Source organism: Octodon degus, unplaced genomic scaffold (assembly GCF_000260255.1).
Source record: "Octodon degus isolate 3935 unplaced genomic scaffold, OctDeg1.0 scaffold00031, whole genome shotgun sequence".
NCBI lineage: Eukaryota > Metazoa > Chordata > Mammalia > Rodentia > Octodontidae > Octodon > Octodon degus.
In genome coordinates this window covers 5,998,924-6,022,094 of record NW_004524607.1, presented here as the reverse complement: position 1 = coordinate 6,022,094, position 23,171 = coordinate 5,998,924, and the positions used below count along the sequence as shown (strand labels likewise).

At 40.8% G+C, this 23,171-nt stretch overlaps 1 protein-coding gene across 2 annotated transcripts in view; it reads left to right on the top strand.

Annotated features, from left to right (window-relative positions):
• Pou6f2 (POU class 6 homeobox 2) overlaps positions 1 to 23,171 on the top strand; it is a 396,956-nt gene that overhangs the window by 319,378 nt on the left and 54,407 nt on the right. For both annotated transcript variants that reach the window (XM_004629565.3, XM_004629564.3), the window contains exon 5: positions 19,754 to 19,891. In XM_004629565.3, the coding sequence (XP_004629622.1) occupies positions 19,754 to 19,891 (138 nt within the window). The remainder of the gene's footprint in view (positions 1 to 19,753; positions 19,892 to 23,171) is intronic.

The following is a 23,171-nucleotide window of genomic DNA, read 5'->3' as shown; positions in this document are numbered from 1 at the left end:
CATATTGTAGTGAGTTACCAGCACAAGTGGCAATTGTCCGAAGTTGTTGACTTGAGCCTTTTACAGCTCAGCATATTAATATTAATATAGCTTTACTTTTTATACCTCGTGTTTACACTTTCCTGCTGGATGGTTAAGACCAAGTTAAAGCAAGACCTATCTAACCAAAAATGTAATTTTTGCCATCTCATAAGTTCAGTCAAATCCCCTCAGGATTTACCCTGGAACAACGTACAGCACCTTGTGGATCTTTTGTCAGTGTCAGCCATCGGGATGAGTCATGGCCATTGCTTGACCAATTTGCTCTCTGTGAAAGCCTGAGAGACTTTTTTCTCTCTAGGTGACTCTCCTTTGGCACACTGTACACATCGATCACTTTCTTCTGTGGCCCCATAATCTCCTTGATCAGAAAATTTGGGACACCACTTAGTTACAGGATGTCACAGCACAGGTTCTCTTATGTCCTGAGTCCTCACTGACCTTGAAGGGCTAGGGCCATGTTTGGTTCTTTTTTAATGTATTAGGAGCAGGGTCTCTCTACACAACTCGGACTCATAGGGATACTCCTGTTTCAGCCACCTCCACCCTGAGATTATAGGCATGAGTCACCATGCCTGGTCTTGGTGACCAGCTCAATTTGCCTGAGGGTGGGGCCGGCATAACCCATGCTGCCAGGGATCGAACCCTGGTCCCTGCACTTATCTAAGGCAGGCACTTAGTCTGCTGAGCTCTCACCAGCCTTGCTGTCCTTGTTCAATGACCAAAATAATTTGGAAAACAGTCCTGGGTGAATCTTTTAAAACAACTTTAAGTCCATGGAAAAGCTTATCATAAGGATACAGAGGTTTCTCAGATATTCTTGTTCCAACACAGGTGCAGCTTCCCTTTCAGGTAACAACCACCCCTGGAATGGTACACTGGTTATGATTAATGAACCTGCATCGATACTTTATCGTGGCCTAAGGTCTGCATTTTACACTTGGGATCACTCTTAGTGTTGTACACTATGTGGATTTGGACAAATATATGATGACCTGCATCCACAATGTTAGGATCATTTGGAATTCACAACCCTAAAAATCCTCTGTGCTCTGCCCATTTATTGTTCCTTCACCTAACTCCTGGCAACCACTTGTCTTTCTATTGTCTCCATAGTCCAGTCTTTTCCACATAGTTGGAATCAGATAGTGCACTGGTTGAAATCTAGGACACCAACAATGACAAATGCTGGGGTGGGGTGAGTGGAACAGTGGGCACTCTCGGGGTTTACTGTTGGGAATGCAAAATTATACAACCACTTTGGAAAATGGTCTGGCAGTTTCTTACATATACAATCCATCAATTACATTCTTTGGTGTTTACTCATAGAAGTTGATAGCTTATGTCTTCACTAAAGACCTGCACATGGTGCTACAGGAGCTTTATTTATAATTGCCCAAAGTTAGAGACAACCAAGATGTCAACACGTCAGTACATAAATTAATAAGTAAAATGTGGTACATTTGGAGTTTTAAAATATATACTTGAATGGAATATAGCCATGAAAAGGCATGGAGGAAGTTAAATGTTCATTATTAAGTGAAAGAAGAAAGTAAAAATAATTTTGAAACAAAAAAGTGCTATAGAATAACTCTTGTAGTGGTGCTTTGAATTCCCTGAATATAGTCTTCTAAGGGGAAGCAAAAACTAGAAAGGAGGAAAAAGTACTTATTTTGCTGCCAAGTTCATCTTCTGTCTATTCTTTGAAATTAATGGCTACTACATGAAGCCCATCTTATATGTGAAATCATTTCTACTCAAAATAACCTATTTAATAGTGTGTTGCATGATTACTATTTGAATGCTAGGTGACAAAGTTCATGAGAGAGAAATGCATTAGAACGTTTAGAAAATTATAGGATTGTTTTGAAACTTTCTTTAAAGTAGAATGCAATTTTCACTGCACTGCTTATGTTTATTTGCCATAATTTACTGTTTTCCTTTGGACAACTTATGGACATCTCTACATATCTATTGACTCCTCCTCTTCCTTCTGTAAAATATGTTTGCTACAAAGAAATATATCTCTAGTGATTGTGGCATTACTTACAATGGTCCTAAGAGACATAAGCAATTTCACTCATTTCAGCAATATACAAGAAGGCACCATGTCCTATTGCTTTTCTATACATATATGAAAATCAAAAGGAAAAGATAGTAGCACCTGATTGTATTATGTTTTGAAAAAAAATCCAAATCTAATAATTCTACTTTTATTTTAATTCTAACATGCTCCAAAACAATGTTGTCAATGACAACTTCTAAACAATAAAATTGATTTTTTTTCTTCTTGTATTTTAGTAAAGGTCTACAGGGTCTTACCACGTAGATCAGACTCTAATGATCCACCTGTGTTCAGCCTCCCAAGAGCTGGGATTACAGGCACCTGCCACTACACCCAGTCTCAATCACCATCTCAGTGTGCCCTTGGGGCAGGGCCAGCAAGACACGCCAAGGATCGAACCTCCGACCCCTGCATCTGCCTCAGCAGGTGCTTTAATCTGCTGAGCTATTTGGCCAGCCCTAAAATTGAATTTTGGAACCAGGCTTTTCACACAGTTGTAAGATTTGATTATAACCACAATGACTATATTTTATGTTAAAGAAATCATTTTTTGGACAACATCTTGGAGTAACTCTTTTCTTGCAATTGTAAAGCAAAGCAATTATCTATACATACAAATAAATTTACCTACCAACACTTCTCATGTTTAAAAAAAAGCTATACTTATAGAAACTAAGAAAAATAAAAGACTAAATGTAAATTCATTTGTCAATACAAAAATATTTAAACTATACTATTCTATACTGCATATGAGAATATGTCTTTTGTTTTTGCTAACAAACATTTTTAATTGAGGCTTATAAACAAAATGAAAAATTTGGTAGTCATTTAGCAATTATCTACTTAGGCATGTAGGACTGGGAAGGTGAAAAAAAAAATTCTCCCTAGCTAGATTTACCCAAGTCAACCACAGATAGAATGAAAAGCCTAAAACCTTAGAAGTAGGTGTATGTGGATGCACTTGACCCTACTCCAACCTAAATACAGAGACTCACCCTCTTGTTTACTTCTCCCAAGAATTTCTTTGATACTCGTCTTGCTTTCTATTGCCCTGATCCCATTCAGACTTCTCCTGTGGAATGTAAAGGTGCAGACATGATTGTGTTCACTACATGATTCTTTTCATTTAATAGTAATGCAAAAATAATGCCACCTCAGATAACACAGATGTGTTTGTGAGTCCTCAAAATCCATGCATCTCCATGGGACTTTTTAAATTAATGTTATCTTGACCTATTTGCACAAACAAGAACTGAAGCACCGCAGAAAGTATTTTCTAGGCCAGGGTAGTTTGCAAAGTATCTAGGTTTAGAAGATGAAGTTTTAGGGCCAGTAAGATAGCTCAGTGGTCTAAAGGGCCTGCTTTAGGTAAGAGTAGGAGCTGAGGTTCCTGCTTTAGGCAAGAGTAGGAACTGAGGTTCAATCCACATGCCATGCCAGCCCCATAGCTGGCCACAAGAAGGAGGAGCAAGAGGAGGAGGAGGAGGAGGTTTTCCCAAAGTACCTACTACAGGACCAAGTTCTCTGGGGTTTTCCATGAGGTGTCACATGGAAAGGAGGCAGTACAATCAAGTAATGTTGGGAAATGTAGAGTTAAACAAGGGGAAGGTTATTTTTAAATTTCCTTTTCACCCATGGAAAACTTGCAGAACCAGTGACATGCTGAATTGCATTATAAATCACCCAGAAGCAGGTACTTCATGGAGTGTTTGCCAAGCTTACTTTACCCTCAAACATTTTATTCCAAGGCAATACCTGGGGTGTGAGTTCCCAAAAATACTTTGAGAGCTGCCCTGATCCTCAAATGTTTTACCAAAATATTATTGATTGTTAGCATGTAAACTTACAAAGCAAAAGACATTTTCCTAAAGACATCATTAACTTCTATTGTATCTTGATTAATTCTTAAAAATTTTATTTCTCCTGTCTCCTTGGTGGCTTTCTTCTTTCAAATTCTTATGACTATATTAATCATTTTACCCATGTTCTTGAAACCAAAATCTAGAAAAAGTAAACATATCTAATTTGTTTCATCTGTGTTATTTTTATTTCTCTATTTTATTTTAATAATGTTTACCACAAAACAATTACCACATAATAATGATGTAAATTTGTATATACTTGTATATTTTCTTTTCTTTCTTTTTTTACACTGAGCCAGTTTGTATCATTTTTGTTCCACATCCAGTGATTAAGAAACACACAGGCATAAAGAACAATAAAAGATGCTCTCATTTTTTAGTACACAAAACAAGAACTAAGCAGTATTCATGATATTCTAAAATGTCAGATCAACTTCCTAACCATACAAGCACAAGAATAGAGCCACTCAAGCCAACTGATTCTGGAATTTCACAGTGAACTTATAGGAAGCCCCAGCAGCTGACTCTGCCTGAAATTCATAGTGATTATTGACTCTTTCACTCGCTCTTTATGTAGTGTTGTTCCTCAACACATCAACAAAACCCGGATGTGCCTCTGAGTCCCTGGCTATAGTCTTAGAAAGGCTTTACGTGACTGACTCAAAGTTATCTTTTAGAATCACATAATTTGTTCTTCAGTACAAATCTATTCTAGATTTTAAATTCTAGTGTTATTTCCTGTGATAGAACACTGCAATAACTTTGATTATGTTGGAAAGTCCCCTAGTCCTAAAGTCAGCCCGAAGTGCTCCCTTGGCTACTGCTGCTGACCTTAGGCTGTGGGAAGGCAACATTGGGGTCAACAAGCCACACAGTTGTGCCAAAGCCTTGCTATAAGCCCCCTTATCCAATAAGTACTTATCTCCAGTGACCTTTTTCTATTTGCCAAAGCAGATATAGTATGCTTAATTTTTTAAAAAATATTACACTGAAAGACACGTTGGCACTAATCTCTCTCAAAATCCTTCCTCTCCCTTTGAACACACTTATCCCATCATTCTTGCCACTTTCTGAAGCAGTTCTGGAAATTCTTTTCCCTGGGTGTCTTTACGTGTGCTGTCATGCGTACCTCCATGTCCTGAATTGATTCAAAACATTTATTGTTCATGGTCATATTGACTTTGGGGAAGACCTAGCAGTTGCATGGTACCAGATGCAGTGAATAAGATGGACAAAGACATGCCATCATGTTTTATGAGCCTTCCTTTCCCTTGGGTAACACTCAGCACCCCACCCACACTGTTTTTATCACACTTGGTGAAGACACTCAGAGCTGCTTTAGAAAGTGCAAGAACAATGGGATAGGTGTGTTCAGCATGAGAGGGAGTATTCTGAGAGGGATTCATGGCAGTGTGTCTTTTACTGTAATCAACTTTTTAATTTAAACATTCAAGATATATTTTAATCATCCCTTATGGTTTATTTCATAACTCTCATGAGTATAGATTTCAAAAATGATTATAGCACTTTTCTCTGTTTCATTCTATTTTGTCATCACCATTGTTACTGTTCATATCTCGAATGTCCTCCAAAGACCCATTTCTACATTAAAGGGCTAGTCACGAGTGGAGGAAACACTAGCAGGTGGGACCTAGGGGAAGGAAGTTGGATCACTAAAGGAAATATTGGGACCCAAGCCCATGTCCATTTTTTGTTTGTGCTTATGTGCCATAGAGTGACCATGAATGAAACCACAGAAACTCAGAACTAAAATAAATCTTTCTTCCATAAAAGGTGATGATCTCGGGCATTTGGGTCACAGTAATGGAAAGCTGACCAGTACAACTGTAGACTTTTGCAATTTAAACTTTTGCAATTTGGGGATCATCAGACTCATTTTGAACAAGCATCTCACAGAGCTATGAAAGTTCAGGGTGTTCTTCCTTCCTACCCTACCCAGAATTTCAGAGGCAGCAGATCTTGGAGGGAGGCTGAAAATTTGCATTTTTCATGGTTCCCAGGAAATGTTGATGTGGCTGGGAACAGGGCCACTTGGAGAACTATAGAGCTAGAAAGCCCTTCCTTCTAGGCCTGCTCCAAAGCAAGTATTCATTTTTGGAGCTGGCTTTCAACGTAACACCCTGAAGAGTCCTGAGAGAGGGCAGGAACCTTACTTTCTCCCATCTTGGAGTGGCAGGAGGAATAACTGATTGGTGGATCTCAGTGTAGATCAAAGATGCACTGTGGTGTCACTTCCCATAGGACCCTATTTGGGAACCACTAATGTAGTTTTACACGTGAGGACACAGAGGCTTGGGTAGTGCAAGGTGAGTGACTGATCGAGGAAAAGAGCCCCACTGCTGGTTTCTAGCAATGTCACTTTCCTCCCTGCATCTCTATTTACCTAGATTGTGCTGTCCATGCACAGTAATTTTTCAATATGGGCCAAGATTAGCCAAAACATACTTTTTTTTTTTTTTTTTTTTTTTTGGCAGAACCGGGGATTGAACTCAGGCCCTTGAGCTTCCCAGGCAAGCACTTATCCTACTGAACTATCTCCCCACCTCCCAAAACATACCTTTTTAAAAATATTTTTTCTCTTTGCTGATTAGGAAGATTGGTGTCCCCCCCCCCCCCGCCAGCCCCCTGTATTTTAAGGAAGGGTCTACAGGGTGTTCTGGGTCTCACTACTAAATCAGACTCATAGTGGGATTAAAGGTGCGTGCCACCATGCCCAGTCTCAATCGCCATCTCAGCGCGACCCTGAGGGGATCGAACCACTGGCCCCTGAGTCTGCTTACAGGTGCTTCAATCCACTGAGCTATTTGACCGGCCCTAGACTGGTTTCTTTAACTTACTAACTACCTGGCTTCTTCTCTGTAAATGTGGAAAATCCCCACACAGGCTCGATTTTGCTCTTGGTGAGATTAAAGCTGATGTTTTTTAACCTGTGTTCAGTTTTATTAATGGGAGCTTCCCAAACGATCTATACAACAACTTTTTATATTTTCTTGGCTTACGGCTCCTACCGGTAGTGGTTCTTATTGTTAGCTTAATGTTTTCAGAACAACCTATAACCAATATATTTCGTGAGCACAGAAGAATTTTATTTACCTTTGAGCATTCTGCTCATGTTTTTTGCTTTCTCTTTCATGTACTTATCTTCTGACTTCTACAGAGTCATATTTTCTCTAGTAATTTGGACTGTTCATTTTCCCTAATGGTGTAGTTTGCTTTGGGCCAGTGGAGCTGTGTGTGTGTGTGCACGTGCGTGTGTACGTTCATGCCTGTGTGTGTGTGTGTGTGTGTGTGTGTGAGAGAGAGAGAGAGAGAGAGAGAGAGAGAGAGAGAGAGAGAGATTTTCTAGGGATTAAGTCCTTTTGCACTGAGCTACATCCCCAGACCTTTTATTTATTTATTTTTTTAAGTCGCTACATTTTCCATCCAGGCTGGGCCCCTTTTTGCATTCTCCTGCTTCGGCCTCCCAGTATGTGCAGATTCCAGTCATGTGCCACTGTCCCCAGTTTCTCCCTTACTCTTAAAAGGAAGAACTCTCCTGGGAAACTCAGAGCTGTATATAGAGAAACCTATACAAGAAGGTTTGATATGGCCACAAATCGCATTTTCTTCTCTGTAGTCTAAATGGCAGGTCAGACCCGTACTGTGAACTCAGGAAAGACATTCTAAGGTGCAATGGCAGATCAAACATGGGTTGATTTCTGCTGGTCTTTGGGGAACATAGTATATGATGCAAGTGTAGGACTGTTCTGTGGGAGAACAGCATTTCCTCTGCGTATAACAGCTCTTCATGAATAACTTTATGAGGCAGGCAAGCCATTATATGTAACAATAATTCAGTCACAGCTTAAACAAAGCTTTCTATTTGTCCATAGGTTGATAAAATAAATATATTATGCATAACATTTGTTACAAGCACATATTAATAACCAATGTGATTACTGAAGGGAAAGGAACAAGAGGTACATATTTGGAATTTTATGTTTTTGTGATAAATTGAACTGGTTGAATTTATGAAAAGCTTCTTGAGTTTCACTGGTAAAACTAAAATCCATAGAAAATATACAGCCAGACTGATGGAGCACACCTGTAATCTCAGAACTCTGGGAGGCTGAGACAGGAAGATCATAAATTTGAACGCAGCCCTGAACATGCCAGCAAGATACTAACTCAAAAATACAGAATACAAAAGGGTTGAAAATATAGGACAGTGCAAAAACTTTATTAAATCACTAGTATTGAAAAACATTTTTTTTTCCAAGAGTAATAGAGTCCCATACTAGAGATATAGCTCAGCGGCACCACACCTGCCTGTCAAGTGTAAGGTAGTGAGTTCGATTCCCAGTATTAAAAAAAAAAAAAAAGAAAAGAGATAAAGCGTCCCAACGTAAATAAAAGACTTCCATCTATTCTGGGAAGATTCTCAACCATTTGAGCTTTTATCATAAACTAGTACAGTCCTTCTAATTAATTGATAAAATTATAATTTTGTAAAATCACACACCCACTCATGGGTGTGATAGTGGCCCTTCATAATTTACCTTTGTAAATTTTTGTAACAGAGAACATTCAGTATTTTTCAAGGTGATGGATTTGTTTTCACTACTCCAAGCTTAATTGTTCACTTTTTTGGCAGTCAGCAGTTTAAATTTCCCTTCATATAAAATAAATAAAAAGCATTTGATGATTTGATGACTATCAATTAGTGCCATTTCCCAGCTGCTGAGCTGCGAAGGCTATCTATATAATATTGCAAACGGGTATGAATATTTAGGAGTTTGCACAGCAACAGTTCTCAGGAGAGTCACCCAGGAGGTTCTCTACACCTCGTGAACTTGTGTGCACGCTTAGTGTGTGCTGTCCCTCGTTTATGTTTCCTGCTTTCTTCCTCAACCTGCAGAACCCTGCTGGAATGTTACCAAGCTCCATCTTCTGTTCTAATTGCTTTGAACACTGGGGACTTCCTGGTGACCCCATAATTCTCTGCATATTGTTTCTTTATTCTCCTCTTCCTAGTTGACAGGTGACTTAAGCAGGAGTTAGCTTTTATCAATTCTTCAATGACCCTTCTCTGAAATCCCTACTATTTCCTGGACTGGGCAAGCCAGTCCCCAGTATTTGCATGGATCCGTGAGCTAGCCTCTACCGGGGTTTGTACCCAGGGGCTCTCAACTGTATACCTGCATAACAGTCTCACCCAGTCCTGGGAGCGCTCTGAGGCAGAGATCTCACCACTCTACCTGACACACAGTGACTGCTCAATGTTTGCTGAATGAATGATAAGACAAACTGTACTTCTGTGTGCAAACTTGACCAAGCAGTGCCCCTCTTAATTCAGGGTGCTCCTCCTACTGTCATTGCTCCTCGCTGCCTCCTGGTCCCTTCTGCCTACAGCCTGACCCATCCACACCAAGACCAACTCAGCCTCCAAAGCAGTCAATTCCAAACTTCAGATCTAATCAAATCCCTCAACCCTTGCCTGTGGAAAACAGGATGAACCCTTCAATGACTGACCAGATCCTCCTTCTATAAGCACTGGCCTTCCCCTACCATCTTTTTCTCTTCTACTTCATATTCCCAGATATCAAAATTACCATCAAAGTGACTCCAGTATAAAAAAAGTTGTTTCTCAATTTCATTTCACTGATTATGCCATTTTAGTGATTAAGAAGCATTTTCCAGGGTTGGGGTGATAGCTCAGCAGTCTAAGTGCCTGCTTGGCAAAAGCAAGGACCCAGGTTCGATCCCTGGTACCATATGCTGAGCTGGCCCTGGAAGATTCTGGAAGTGCCATGCTGGCCACAGAAACCAGGCATGGTGGTGCATGCCTATAATCCCAGCTAGTCTAAGCTGTGTAGCGAGACCCTGTAACAAATAGATAGATAGATAGATAGATAGATAGATAGATAGATAGATAGATAGATAGATAAATTTATATTTTTTTAAAAGAACCATTACTTCTCCTCTTCTCACCTCCCCCAATCAACCTGTGTCACTCAGCTTTCCTATCACAGGACACAATACCTGACATGCACAACATAAATAAACGGAGGTTTAATTTGGATTCAGCCCCTGGTCTCCTGGCTCCAAGGCAGACACAGCATGACAGAAGAGCATGGTGCAGGCAAACTTCTTAGTTTTGCATAGCCAGGAAGCAGAGAAAAAAGGGAGGAGCTGGGGACAAAGAATACATTCTACCAGGCCACATCCCAAGGACCCACCTGATCCAACCAGAGTCTACCTCCAAACAACACAGTCACATATGAAATCTTCACTGAGCTAATCCACAGCACCCGTATAATCCAGTCACCTTCCAAAAGTCTCACCTCTGAAAAACCAGACTTTCGGGGGAATATTCTAGATCTAAACCATCACAAACATCTAACCATCATTTAAGACTCAGTACCAAAAAGTCATCCCTAGGATACTCCCCATCTGCTCAAGGCCTGAGGAGCATTCCTGCTCTGGATTCCTTGTCCTCCTTCTTACAGACTGGCTGGAAAGGGTTTGGAGATGGGAGGTCCTTGAGGATATGATGCACTGTGCTGTGTGTCCATGGATCCGTAGGGCCTAGCACAGAGCCTGCAATATGGTTACCAGGAAATATCTGATGAGCCAGATTGTCCTGACGCTGTGTCCCAGATTTCCCTGGGTCCCTCATCCTTTCCTATATTCTTTCCGCTCTTGGTAGCACCTATTTTCCCTCACAAGGACTCAACAAGTGTTGAGAAATAACTTAAGGAAATTAGGCATGAGCAAGTAAAGAGTATATTGTGCTTTTCAATAGCTAGAAACTGGAATAAAACTAACTACTACATCATGGCAACGACTTATTTCTTAAAAAGAAGAAAAGGATTGCATTTTTTTCCATCACAGGAGTGCTCCCAATGACTTGTTTAAACTGGATGATAGAATAAAAAATACAGAAAGAGTAATTTTGAAATATCAACAAATTCACCTAACTAATGTGCCATGACAATAGGCAATTGGTAAGAGTAGTACTATTGTATGTAAGTAAGAAAATAGCATGAAACTCCATATAAAGATGGGTTTTTCGGTTATTAAGTGGAGGACTAGACAGAAAAGGAAATGAGATGTGTAGGCTTGTGGTAATGCAGTATTTGTCTACATATAACGTGGATAAAATCTGATTTAGAGTTGGTGTGCTTCCGTGATGCTGACCTCTCTACTTCAAAATCAAATAAATGTACTGGGTTAACTTGAAAGCTAGTGTTTTCCCTCAACTCTGAGCTTGACTATTTTGTCAGTAGATTTAAAAATAAAGAAGAAATGCATCTCTTTGGAGAGCTGCCTAATAGCCTGCCACCAAATCACAGTGGGTCAGCAACACTTGTTTATTTCCTTCCTCTCCAGCTAGCATCCGTGAGCTCTGTAGGTCCAGATCTCAATTATTCTGTCCACCTCTCTCTCCCGTGTATTTCTGGTGTCCTCACAGGTGTCTTCGTGGGCTCAGAGACAGTCCCCTGTGTCCAGGCTTTGCAGAGCTTCTCAGAGGTGCATCAATTTTGACTCTGCACCCATTGACTTCTGGGTGTATAAACCATCTAAAGGCATACAAGCATGATAGCCCCTAAAATCCCACTGCAGTGAGACTACACAAGGAGAGAAAATGTCTGTTCTCTGAGTGATGCCACACTGTCACCTGGCCTCCAGGCAGCGTCGCTCGTGCTCAGGGGCACAGGTAATCTATCCTTATCCCTTCAGCAGTCCCTTGAGCTCTGCCCGTACTGCCATCTGCACAGGCTTCATCCCAGCCCACAAGTCTGAGATGGAGAGCGCAGGCTCCAAAGGCCAACTCTCAACCACCGCACCGCAGGGATACAAAGCTCAGAAGACTTTTTTGCTGCCTCCTTGCCCTCCAGCTCCCAAGTGGGGGCCATGCACTGCTTGCTGACAGAGAGACGTCCCCAGAAATTTATTTAGTGAAATAAATTCATCATCATGAGAACATTTAGGGGGAAGAACACAGACCTAGCTGGCCAATGGCAGTCACTGCCTGCGAGCTTTTTTCCCTTTTGTCTAGAGGTTGAACCCAGGGCCTTTGCACTGAGCTACGTTCACAACCTTTTCTCTTTTTTTTTTTTCTTTTATCCTGTGGCAGGATCTTGCTAAGTCACTAAGTTTCCTGGGATGAGCTCAAACTTACAATCCTCCTACCTCAGCCTCACAGAGTGCTGACCATTTGATGCAATCAAGAGAGGTAGGAAACACATCATGGATGAGGCCCACAAAGCACAGGATACTGCTTTAAAGTAAACTTTTCTTTTCAAATGACAAGGACAACATTTGAGATAAACATGAAAAATATAATAAATTTTAAAATGAGTACTTTTGTCATTTATATCATAACCAAATATTATATCTTACATATAACTGGAAAATCTGTGCTTTCTCATGGCTGGTAGACTTGCTTACCCCGTATCAAAATAAACACATGGTTAACACATTGTGCTATGATGCTGTGGCAGCTATGACATCCCTAATAAGAATTTTTTGGCCCCAATATAGTTTTATGGAGCCACCATTTTATATGCAGTTCATTGTTGACTAAAGTGTCACTCTGAGAGCCATGGCTATGACAATACAGCTGAGGTATTAAGCCCTGGCAACTTCTAGGGAGCTGTCTTCACCTTTGAATGCCATCATTGCTGAGAGTTTGTTCTTTGTTTGTTTGAGCCCATGGCCTTTGGACTCAGCTACAAGACCCATTTTTAAAATTGTGACAGAGGGTGTTGCTCATTTGCTCAAGCCAGATTAGAACTTGTAGACCTCATATCTCAGCTTCCCACAGTACTAGAGTTACAGGCATGTGCTACCATGCCCAGCCTCCAGGATCCATTTCAAAGGGTCATCCAGGCCTCTGGATTGCTGGACTTCATCTTTAACCCCAGGGCTGTAAACCCATGGCTTCTAGGTGTGGAGGGCCAGTTAGAGTGGGACAAAATCATAGAACATTATTTTGTCCTGCAGAATCCATGCTTCCCCTCCTTCTGGGTAATCCCACCAAAACAGTTATTTAAAAATTCCTGGTGGCCAATATAGCTCTGTGTTATAGCAAGAATTATTAGTTACTGCATTGATACTTTTCCCGTAAAAATAAAATATAATTAAATTTGATCCTATTAGAAATCATTGTGGTTTTTACATGGATGAAGCAAAATATTTCGGGCTGTTGCAGGGCCTCAGGACCATCATTGCAAATCTTAAGCACCCCAACCCGAGAGAACTCTCAGCAATGGTCAGTTGAGGCTTCCCACAGGTTGGCAGAACGTTGGCTGGTCGGCATCTAGCATGTTGGCACGTCTGCAGACAAACTGGTGGGCAGAGAGCATATGTGATGCCTTTCTCACCATCAAAGCTCCGAAACTAGATTCGAACTATGGTGAAGATCTATATACAATGATCATCGAGAGACCCTGGAGACAGTTTAGTAGGATAAGATGGCCGCTCAGTACATCACAGAGAGGAACGTGGCCACCCAGCCAGCATTCAAGGGAGTGGCTGGAATTCCCTTGAGCTTTGAAAACAAGATTTGAGGGTAGAACTCAAGCTTACAAGAGTCCGAAGGATCCAAGAGACACCTTTTTCTCACACATGAGAGTACAGGGTAAATCAAAGCCCTAGTGTGCACGAGGAACTCAAATGCTGTCGTTACCCCATTGTCTCTAGGCTGTCACTGAGCATCGTTTTGGACATTAATGGGCAGGATATTGTGATAAATGCATTTTTGAACATCACCATTTAAAAACAAATGGCACTGCAGTCCCAGAGTTCTAAATTGAAAAGCTAATAGCAGAGATGAGCAGCTCCAAAATCCATACTCTGAAATCCACACTGCTCACAAGGGGCATGATAGAACTATGGATCATGGGCAATTACTCTCCGAAGGAAGGTTTGAGTCTGCAGAATTCATAAGGCCCTCTTGGAACAAAAGCAAAGCCAGAAATGTCCAAGCTAAGTTGCTTCATGCTGCTGCCATATTTTTGCAAATATATCCATAATAATTGAAAAATGTAATTAACCCATTTTCATGAAAAATATTGGAACCACAAATGTTCAAATAAAAAGGAACTTGACTTCTTTACCAGAATGCAGGGTGTGAGTCTCTCAGAGAAAGAATATGGGGCAAGATTTGGAAAAAAGCCCTCCTTCATTAGGCAGCAGCTTATCCACAGTGACATCTGGGTGTGCTCAGCCTAAGATGTATCAAAGGGTGTGTGTCAGACAGGCCTGATTAAAATTCTCCTCTTATCACTATTTAGTTTTTGCAGATACAAAAGAGATCCCGAGGAGATCGCAAAGCATGTAGACTTGGAAATGTGGATTTATTGTCAATATGAGATAAGCATCCAGTTATACCTATTGATAAGTAAATCGATAAATCATTGTAAATCTTGAGGGAAATTTTTCTTAGTACAAGCCCGTAGCACACAATGCTTGCACTTCTTGTAGGAAATTGGTACTTGGTCCTACAAATCAAATCTGAATTCCCTTTTCATCCCTTTTCCTTCATCTTTCTCCCACCTCCCTCCATCACTTGACCCCCTTTGTGAGAAAAATTTATCTCTATGCTTCTAGAATTTTTTATTTTCCTCTTCATTTTTAATTTGGATTTCTCATAGAAAAGAAACCATGCAATACTGAAGCTTGTGTGTCTGGTTTATTTCACTTAACATCATGGTCTCAGGATGCCTTTGTTTTCCTACAGATTAACTCAAGTTTATCTTTCTTTATGGCAAAATAGGGCTCCATTGTGTGTAAATGACACATTTTCCTTATCCATTCATTGGTTGATGGAATATAGCCTTTTCCAAGACTTAGCGGTTATGAACTATGCTATAAATACAGGTATGCATGTGTCACTATAACATGATATCTTTAACTCTTTGGGAAGAGACATAGAAGGGGAATGGATGGGTCTAATGGAATTTCTAGTTTCAGTTTTGCTGAGGAATCTCCATCCGGATTTCCATATTTACCATCCCACCACAGTGTAAAAAGATTCCTTCCTCTCCCTGACCATGGCCAGCTTTTCCAGAATTTGTTACCATTACTGTTTTATTTCTTGATGGCGGCTGTGCTTTCTGGAGTAAGATGGAATCTCAATATTGTTCTTTCATGGCCAATGATGTTAAGCATTTCTTCATGTATTTACTGGCCATTTATACTTCATTTTACTTGCCCATTTTTTATTAGATCTTTTATTTTTTGTACTGCAATTCTTTTGAGTTCTTTATGTATTCTAGATATTTGTTCTCTGAGATCTAGCTGGAATTTTTTTTTCCCAACCTATAGGCTGTCTTTTCACTCTGTTGGTCATTTCTTTTGCAGTGCAATGAGGAAAAAAAATTTTTGAAAATCTTTATCTTATACATCCTCACTGTCAAATCAGCAACCATGAGATAGATGAGTCATAATATTTTGATGTGAAGCAGGAATTAAATTTCAAAATGAATACCCTTATGGGAACCTTTAAAATGTTGTAAAAAAATTCTGTATTTTTATAGCACTTTCCTTTTATATTTTGAGAAAAGGGCCAGCCCGATAGCTCAGAGGACTAAAGCGCCTGCTTAGGCAGAAGGAGTGGCTGGAGTTTGATCCCTGGCGTGCCGTGCTGGCCCCACCCCCAGGGGTGTGCTGAGACAGTGATTGAGACTGGCGTGGTGGTGCAGGCCTATAATCCCAGCGCTTGGGAGGCTGGAAACAGGAGAATCACTACGAGTCTGATCTACCTTGTGAGACCCTGTAGACCCTGTAGACCCTGCCCTAAATACAGGGGGGGGAAAGGTAATGTCTGATCTTATTGGTCTGTCACCCCAACCCTCTCCCTCAAAAAAAAAAAAAAAAACCACTAACTTCAGACTTAGAATAGTCCTTTTGAGTAACTCTTATAGAATAAAAATTTTTGGACTGGGAAGATAGTTTGGTGGTCTAAGTGCCTGCCTGGCAAGCGCAAGGAGCTGGGTTCAGTCTCCCTTACCACATGCTGTGCCTAGTGTTGGCCCCTGAAACCAGGCATGCTGGTGCACGCCTGTAGTCGCAGCCCTGGGGAGCCTGAGATAGGAGGACCCCTATGAGTCCAAGTGAGACACTGTACCAAATACATAAATAAATAAATAAATAAATAATATTTAAATAAATAAAATAAGAATTTTGCTCACTCCTACAAGTGAAATTCATCTTACCTATGACTGTCAATTGACTAGTAGATTCTTGCAAAGTTCCCTTTTCTCAAAATATAAAAGGAAAGTGCTATAAAAATACAGAATTTTTTTACATTATTTCTAAAGATGTTTGGGCCAGTCGAATAGCTCAGCGGATTAAAACACCTGCAAGCAGGCACAGAGGCTGGGAGTTCTATCCCCAGACCTGCCCTGCCAGCCCCTCCCCCAGGGCACACCCCAATGGCAATTGAGACTGGGCGTTGTGGTGCACACCTATAATCCCAGCTCTTGAGAGGCTGTAAATAGGAGGATCCCTAGGAGTCCGATCTAGTAATGAGACCCTGAACACCCTGTAGACCTTTCCCTAAAATACAAAAAAAAAAAAAAAAATTTTTTTAAAGTAAGAAGTTTATGGAGATGAGTTTTAACATGTTTTTTTGGTTTTGGGGTTTTTGTTTGTTTGTTTGTTTTTTGTTTTGTTTTGGGTACTGGGGATTGAACTTGCCAGGCAGGCACTTGAGCTGCTGAGCTATCTCCCTAGCCCTGGAGATGACTTTTAACTCTGACAGATGGACTAGTTCAAAACCCATATGTGCAATAGGAGCTGTGAAGTATTACCTAGCATTTATTAAGAACACGACTGACACTAGGGACTATTCTCAAACGTTTGTCTGCTATCTCACTGAATTCTAATCAGAGCCCTGTATTATTTTTATACTTATTTTTACCCATGAGAAAATAAGGTGTGGTTACGCAGAGTCACAAACCAGAGCAGTCTGGTTTCCCAGTGATTCCCACAGCTGCATTAAGGATGAGCAGGGGGAAGGAGAGGTCCGAAGATCTACTTCAAAGATGCAAAGCTGTGTTTAAAGATTATTTTGTAGGCTCCGGAATGCAGCACAATGACAGAGCACTTCTCTAGGATTTGCAGAGCCCTGGGTTTGATCCCCACCATTGGGGGGTGGTATAGATCTGCTATTGCTGCTGCTGTTGTTTGTAAAATTCTAGGAAGAACAAAAATGTCATAAGAAATCAGTGCCTCTATGAGCAGATTTTTAGACTAGTTGTGGACTCTGGAATTATGGCCTAATATATTCAAACCCAGGTTCCAATTGGATATAACATAAGAACTTTCACCTTCAGCAAATATTTGCTCTGAAACCACCCACATGTATAATAAACAAGCATGCACCAGCATTCTGTGCCTGCCTCTCTCGAGTTGATCTCTTGGAAACATGACCATGTAGTACAGTCAGGTTTCATGTGAGCTATTCTTTGCTGGGTAGGTACACTAGCTATGAAAGATAGGCCATAAGCTTGGCAGCAGCTCCAAAATAACCAGTTAGGCCACAAATATTAACATGCTCATTATGTGCATTTATTGTGCATGGACTTGCTGCTGTCCAAATCTACCCTGAATCCCCAATCAAGAAGAAGTAATGATAGGAACATGGCTAACGTGACATGACTGGGGACAATACAGAATGACATGACCCGAGGTGATGAGGAAAACACTTATGGTTTCTTAACTGTTCCCTTCCCACTCCCTGCTATTTATTCTAACGTCCATTGCATCTTCGCCCTGGCTGTCACAGACAGAAAAGCCAGAAGGTATTTATGAAGCCGTATCTATCAATACCACCCATAGGTGCAGCCAGAATGCAGTCAGGTACAGACAGACCTGAACCCTCCACACACTCTTGGTGCCTATAGTCCTAGCTGCAGAGCTAGAGGCCAACTGGGCATCTCCTCAGAGCCTAGGTGCCTTCCACAAAGACCCATAAGAAGCTAGAGAGTCATCTACATTGAACGTGCCCCATTCAGAGGAAAGACAGCAGGAAGAAGAAAGAATACAGTTTAACTTTTCTCCCTGGATGTAATTGAGCTAACACTTCTCTTGATGCCTACCTCCACTCGCCTCATACACACTCTATGCATACTCAGAAAACCAAGACCACAGGCAATGTGTATTTTAAGTCTTATGATGCTAGCGGGGGCTGTAACAGGGTTCCTCTTTAGGCCAAACAGTGAGATTTTTCTTTCCTTAAAAAGAAAACCATCATTTTTTTTTTTTTCTGGAAGGAGAGATAAAGTCAAAAGATATAAAGTAGTGAACTTAAAATGGATTTTCATCTCTAAAACAATGTGCTGGATCAACGAGATTACTGTAGAAATGGTTATCAGAGATTTGGTTATAAATAAATAAAGAAACCAGTACGATAAGGATATCACTAATGGGAAAAATTATTAAATTCTTACTTTTTCTCATTTCCTCTGATATTTAGTATTTTCTCCTTCATCTGATGCTATAAACTAGGGGCAAATTTCCAAAGGAATTAAATCATAAATCATGTTCTGAAGGAAAGAAAGAGGGAAGGAGAAAAGGAAAGAAAGAGAAAAAAGGTAAAGAAAAAATTCCTTTCAAAAGGAGGCATTTTTAGAAGAGCTTCCAGGATTTGAATTAAGTATGGCATTAGATTTTTTTCCACCAAGTGTTAGCCATGGCAGGTTTCTGCTAAAAGGCAGGAATTTCATGGATGTGGGAACCCGTGATGGGAAATGCATTATTATACACAACAATTGTTGTACTTGAGAGAAACTATATGGGGGAAAAAAATAACACCCTAGAATAAATACAAATGAAATTCATGTATCAAAATCAATACTGTGAAACTAGTTTAAATGTTTCTTGAATTTATATCTAGTCATTAACCTAAATGCAGATTTCAGTTCAAGCCACACTTCTGCCTCGTGGTCAGAAAGCCTGGGAACCTGTGGCGTGGAAAATTGGCAGGATAAAGAATATTGAATTGGTCTCCATGGAAAAACAGGTTTTGGCAGCCATAACCTCCTCCCTGAGCTGGTCTCTCTCCCTTTTTCTTTCTTCTTCCCTGTGTCACTCTTGTCCCAGAGAAGAGGCTAAAGGAAGGGCACGTACGACATCCGGCAAGCAGATGTCGGCCTGACCGTTCACCGAAGGTCTTTTCTCATTGATCCTGAAGCCCATGGTTGGAGTGAGACCCAAACCCCAAAATTAGACTTGCCTGTTATTAAAACAGATTTCCATTTCTACTACCTCTAGTTTCCTTCTTTAAGGGAGGAAAACAGGGGCACCTGCTTCACCCAAAACCCCTGAAAGAAACTGCAGTTCACAAATGAGACATGATAAATTCACAAAAGAAAAATGCTAAAAGTCCATTCCTCTCTCCTATCTCTACCCTATCATGTTTTATTCCCGTAATTACTTCAAAGAGACTAGACATTTCATTGAAGTTTTAGCTAGCCTAGAGGACAAAATCTCTGAAAAGATTACTCCAATTTGGAAGATCCTCACAAATAACCTACCTGGCCCCTCAAGTTCAAGTTCATCCCCCACCGAGTCTACCCTAAACTGAAGGTCCACAAAGAAGGCCCCGAGGTGGTGGAGAAAGTTCCACCCTCCCCGGACTTCAGTGCTTCAGCAGGATTCAGGGTCCTTTGCATGAGTGCATTGGGGTGAGGACCACAGTCCCCAGGGAATGTTGTCCGTGTATTTTGCCTGTGCCTCTAGGTGGTTTTCACCCTGATTTTTTCTCTCTTTGCAGCTGGTTAATAATCCTCTAGCAAGTCAGGCCGCAGCGGCTGCAGCCATGGGCTCCCTAGCAAGCTCACAGGCCTTTGGCAATGCCCTCTCCAGCCTTCAGGGGGTCACGGGTCAACTAGTTACTAATGCACAAGGACAGGTGAGTGGGAGATGGGGACAAGAGTGAATTTTTACGGCAGATTGAACTCGGAAAGGAAATGAATTTCTTTTGCATGACAGTGATATGTAACCACATCTATCCGAGACAAATAAATAATGTTTACTAGCAGTGTCAAGAATAGAAGAAGAGTTGGGAGGTGTTTCTGTATTTTAGGAGCAAGATTTTTCTTTCCTTCCCTAAGAATGTCAAAGACAGATTTATTTATTTTTTATGTATTTATTTATTTATGCAGTGACTTATGACCTTTGTGGAAGAACTTACTTTTCATTACTGAGGCATTTCTTTGAACCAAATCCACAAAAAGTTAAATCTTTGGGAAATAAAATTTCAATTTTGCTTTTGAATTTTTCACTTCAAAAAAATCACACTTGAATCTGACAGGGAAACTGGCAAGCATCCTTCCCTGGTTTGCATAAGATTTCTAAGTGAGTCTCCCTAAAGATGACTTATAAAGTAGGGGAAGGTGCTAAAGAAGCCCTGGAAAGCAACTGAAGAAAGGGGGGAACTAGAAAGATGATAATTGGGATGGGGAGATAGCCCAGCCGTGGCCTAAGCAGCTGCCTGGCAAGCTCAAGGTCCCAAGTTCGGGTACTGGCACTGCATGCCGTGCCGTGCCAGTCCCCATGCACTGTGCAGACCACGTAGACCCAGAGTGGTGGCGCATGCTTATAATTCCAGCGCTGGGGAGGCTGAGACAGGAGGATCGCTACAAGTCTGAACTGCATAGCAAGACCCTATAACAAACAAACAAACTAATTAGTTAATTAATTTTTTATAAAAGAAAAGAAAGATGCTGATTGTGTGTCACCCCACAGCCCCTGTCAGGCCTCAGGGAAGCCGGGAGTCACCTGCACCCCTACAGACTTTCTTCTAGTCTGTCAATGTCCATCAATTGTCCTCATGTCAGGAAAAAGCAACCATGCCCTTATGCTGCTAGTGGGTCCATGTCCCACATCCCAAGATGACGTACTGATAGAGCTTTGGATGGCCCAGTAAACCCGACAGTGACGTGGAAAGCAGACAAGATTAAAGCTGCTGGTGTCAGGGGTGGCCTCCAATCAGAGCCCCACAGAGTGGGGAGGCCTCTGGCTTCTCCACTGTAGTTGTTTGTGATCAGAAACCCAGGGAGAGAGAGCAAGAGAGCATCCTCCCAGATTTCCCTTCTCAGAGTTATTTCTTTTTTACAAACCCTTTGCTTGGCCACTCTGAAGTGAGCGGGAATTGCAGTGTCTTTGACCCCATTTGTATCTTACATAAAGAGTAAACAAAGATGCATTATAAGCTAAACCATCTCCATCTACATCCCAGGGAAAGAAAAAGCTGACCTTGTTCTATTTCCTAGGCGGGTACAGGATTGTCCCATCAGAAGCCCGGGGCTGAACGATGGCGCTTGTCAAAGAGAGGCCCCGTGCAATGAATCATCTTATCACAGGTGCACACCACACATATTAAAGGAGGGTTGTATGAACACTGTGCCCTCTACAGTAACCTTTCAGTGTCTGCTTTAACCCTTGTTCCAATCCCTTTTCATGAAAGGATCATTTTATGCAGTCGACACTAAATGGAGGTTCTCAAAAGCCTCTTAAGATTTCTGGCAGCCTGGGTATGGGGGTGGAGGAAAACTTGGTTGAAATAGGTACAAGTCATACCTGCATCAGCTTGGTGCTGAAAGCTGCTGCCTGGAGGTGTGCCCAGAATAGAACTCCTTGCTTTTCTACTGCCAGGTGGACAGCCCTTGAGATGTAAATTTATTTTTTTTCCTGGTACTGGCGATTTAATCCAACCCTGCATGCTGAGCTACATCCTCAGCCCTATATTTGTTTTTTATTTTTATTTTTATTTTTATTTTTATTTTTATTTTTATTTTTTACTCTGAGACAAGTTCTCATTAAATCAGTACATTGCTCAGGCTGGGCTTGAACTTATGATCCTCTTTCCTTAGCTTCCTGGACTGCTGGGATTGCAGGTGTGTGCCACCACACTTTCTGAGAACTTTAAGAGGTCAAGGTAGAAAACATACCTACTGATGAGAATTTCTTTTTGATTTTTCTATTCCAACTTCTAAGTAAAATGCACCGCTATGCCTCACCGTTTGAGTATTTGTAATGGAGGAAATGCTTTATTGTCTAGAATGAATTATTCAGAATTTATCCTTCTGATGATTTAAAGGCTGATCATATAGCTAGCTACACATTCTCAGGGCTTAGAGTTACAACTTTTGCTGGCTCCTCCCAGGGTTAACTCTCCAAACTCACAGGTATCCGTGAGAAAATGATCTTCACAGTAGAATACTGATTGCTAATTTTATTTCAAATTTTTATTTCAGAAACTGTGTTATGACAGTACATTTCATATGGCACACAAACTTCCTAAAGTGGAAAGGAATTGCATTCACAGAGTCATCAGCAATACCTACTCGAAAGTCTTGTCTGAGCTTTAGCACATCTCCAAGGATGTCATATCCTCTTTCTAGTAATGAAAGAGAATGAGAATTAAAGTATAATCCCAAATGATGAATTGGCCACGTTCATGAAGCACTATGTTTTTGTTTTCATTGTTGTTGTTGTTCTTGTTGTTTTAATCTTTGGAGGTGGTGGTAGATACTTATGGCCAAAAAAATAAAGTCAGGAAAAATTATTTTTAAAAAATTACTTGGGGTGTATGTGTGTGTGTGTGTGTGTGTGTGTGTGTGTGTGTATCTGTGTGTGTGTCTGTGTGCATGTGAAAAGGTAAGAATACTTCGGAATCAGCTTAGCACAATTAGTCTTACTCAAAATACTATGGGAATGACACTCTGAGAGGGTAGGCTTGCACGCTCATGCCCAGCCTGGACAACTCAGCCCTTTGGTGAGGTCCTGTCTCAAAATAAAAAAATAATGAAAGGGCTAGAGATGTAGTTCAGTATGAAGGAACTGAATTAATCTCCAATATCACACACACAATAATGATGATAATAATAATAAATTTGAAGCAGGAATACTATACCCATTCCATTTTTATCTTCTTAAAAAACTCAACAGAATTTTCCAAAAAAAAAAAAGCTACAGAGACAAAATCCTTACTATATTTAAAAATTCTTTTATTGGGGTTCTTGATAGCAACTACTTTTTACATTTGAATGTTTACCCATGGTACTATCATTGAAAGCCACAACGAAGTCTGAGACACTCATGCTACTGGTAGTTACGCTCAAGAACGAAGTTAGGTCTGTAGAGAAGGCATCAAATAAGGGAGTTGTGCCTGATCCCTGCTTCACACC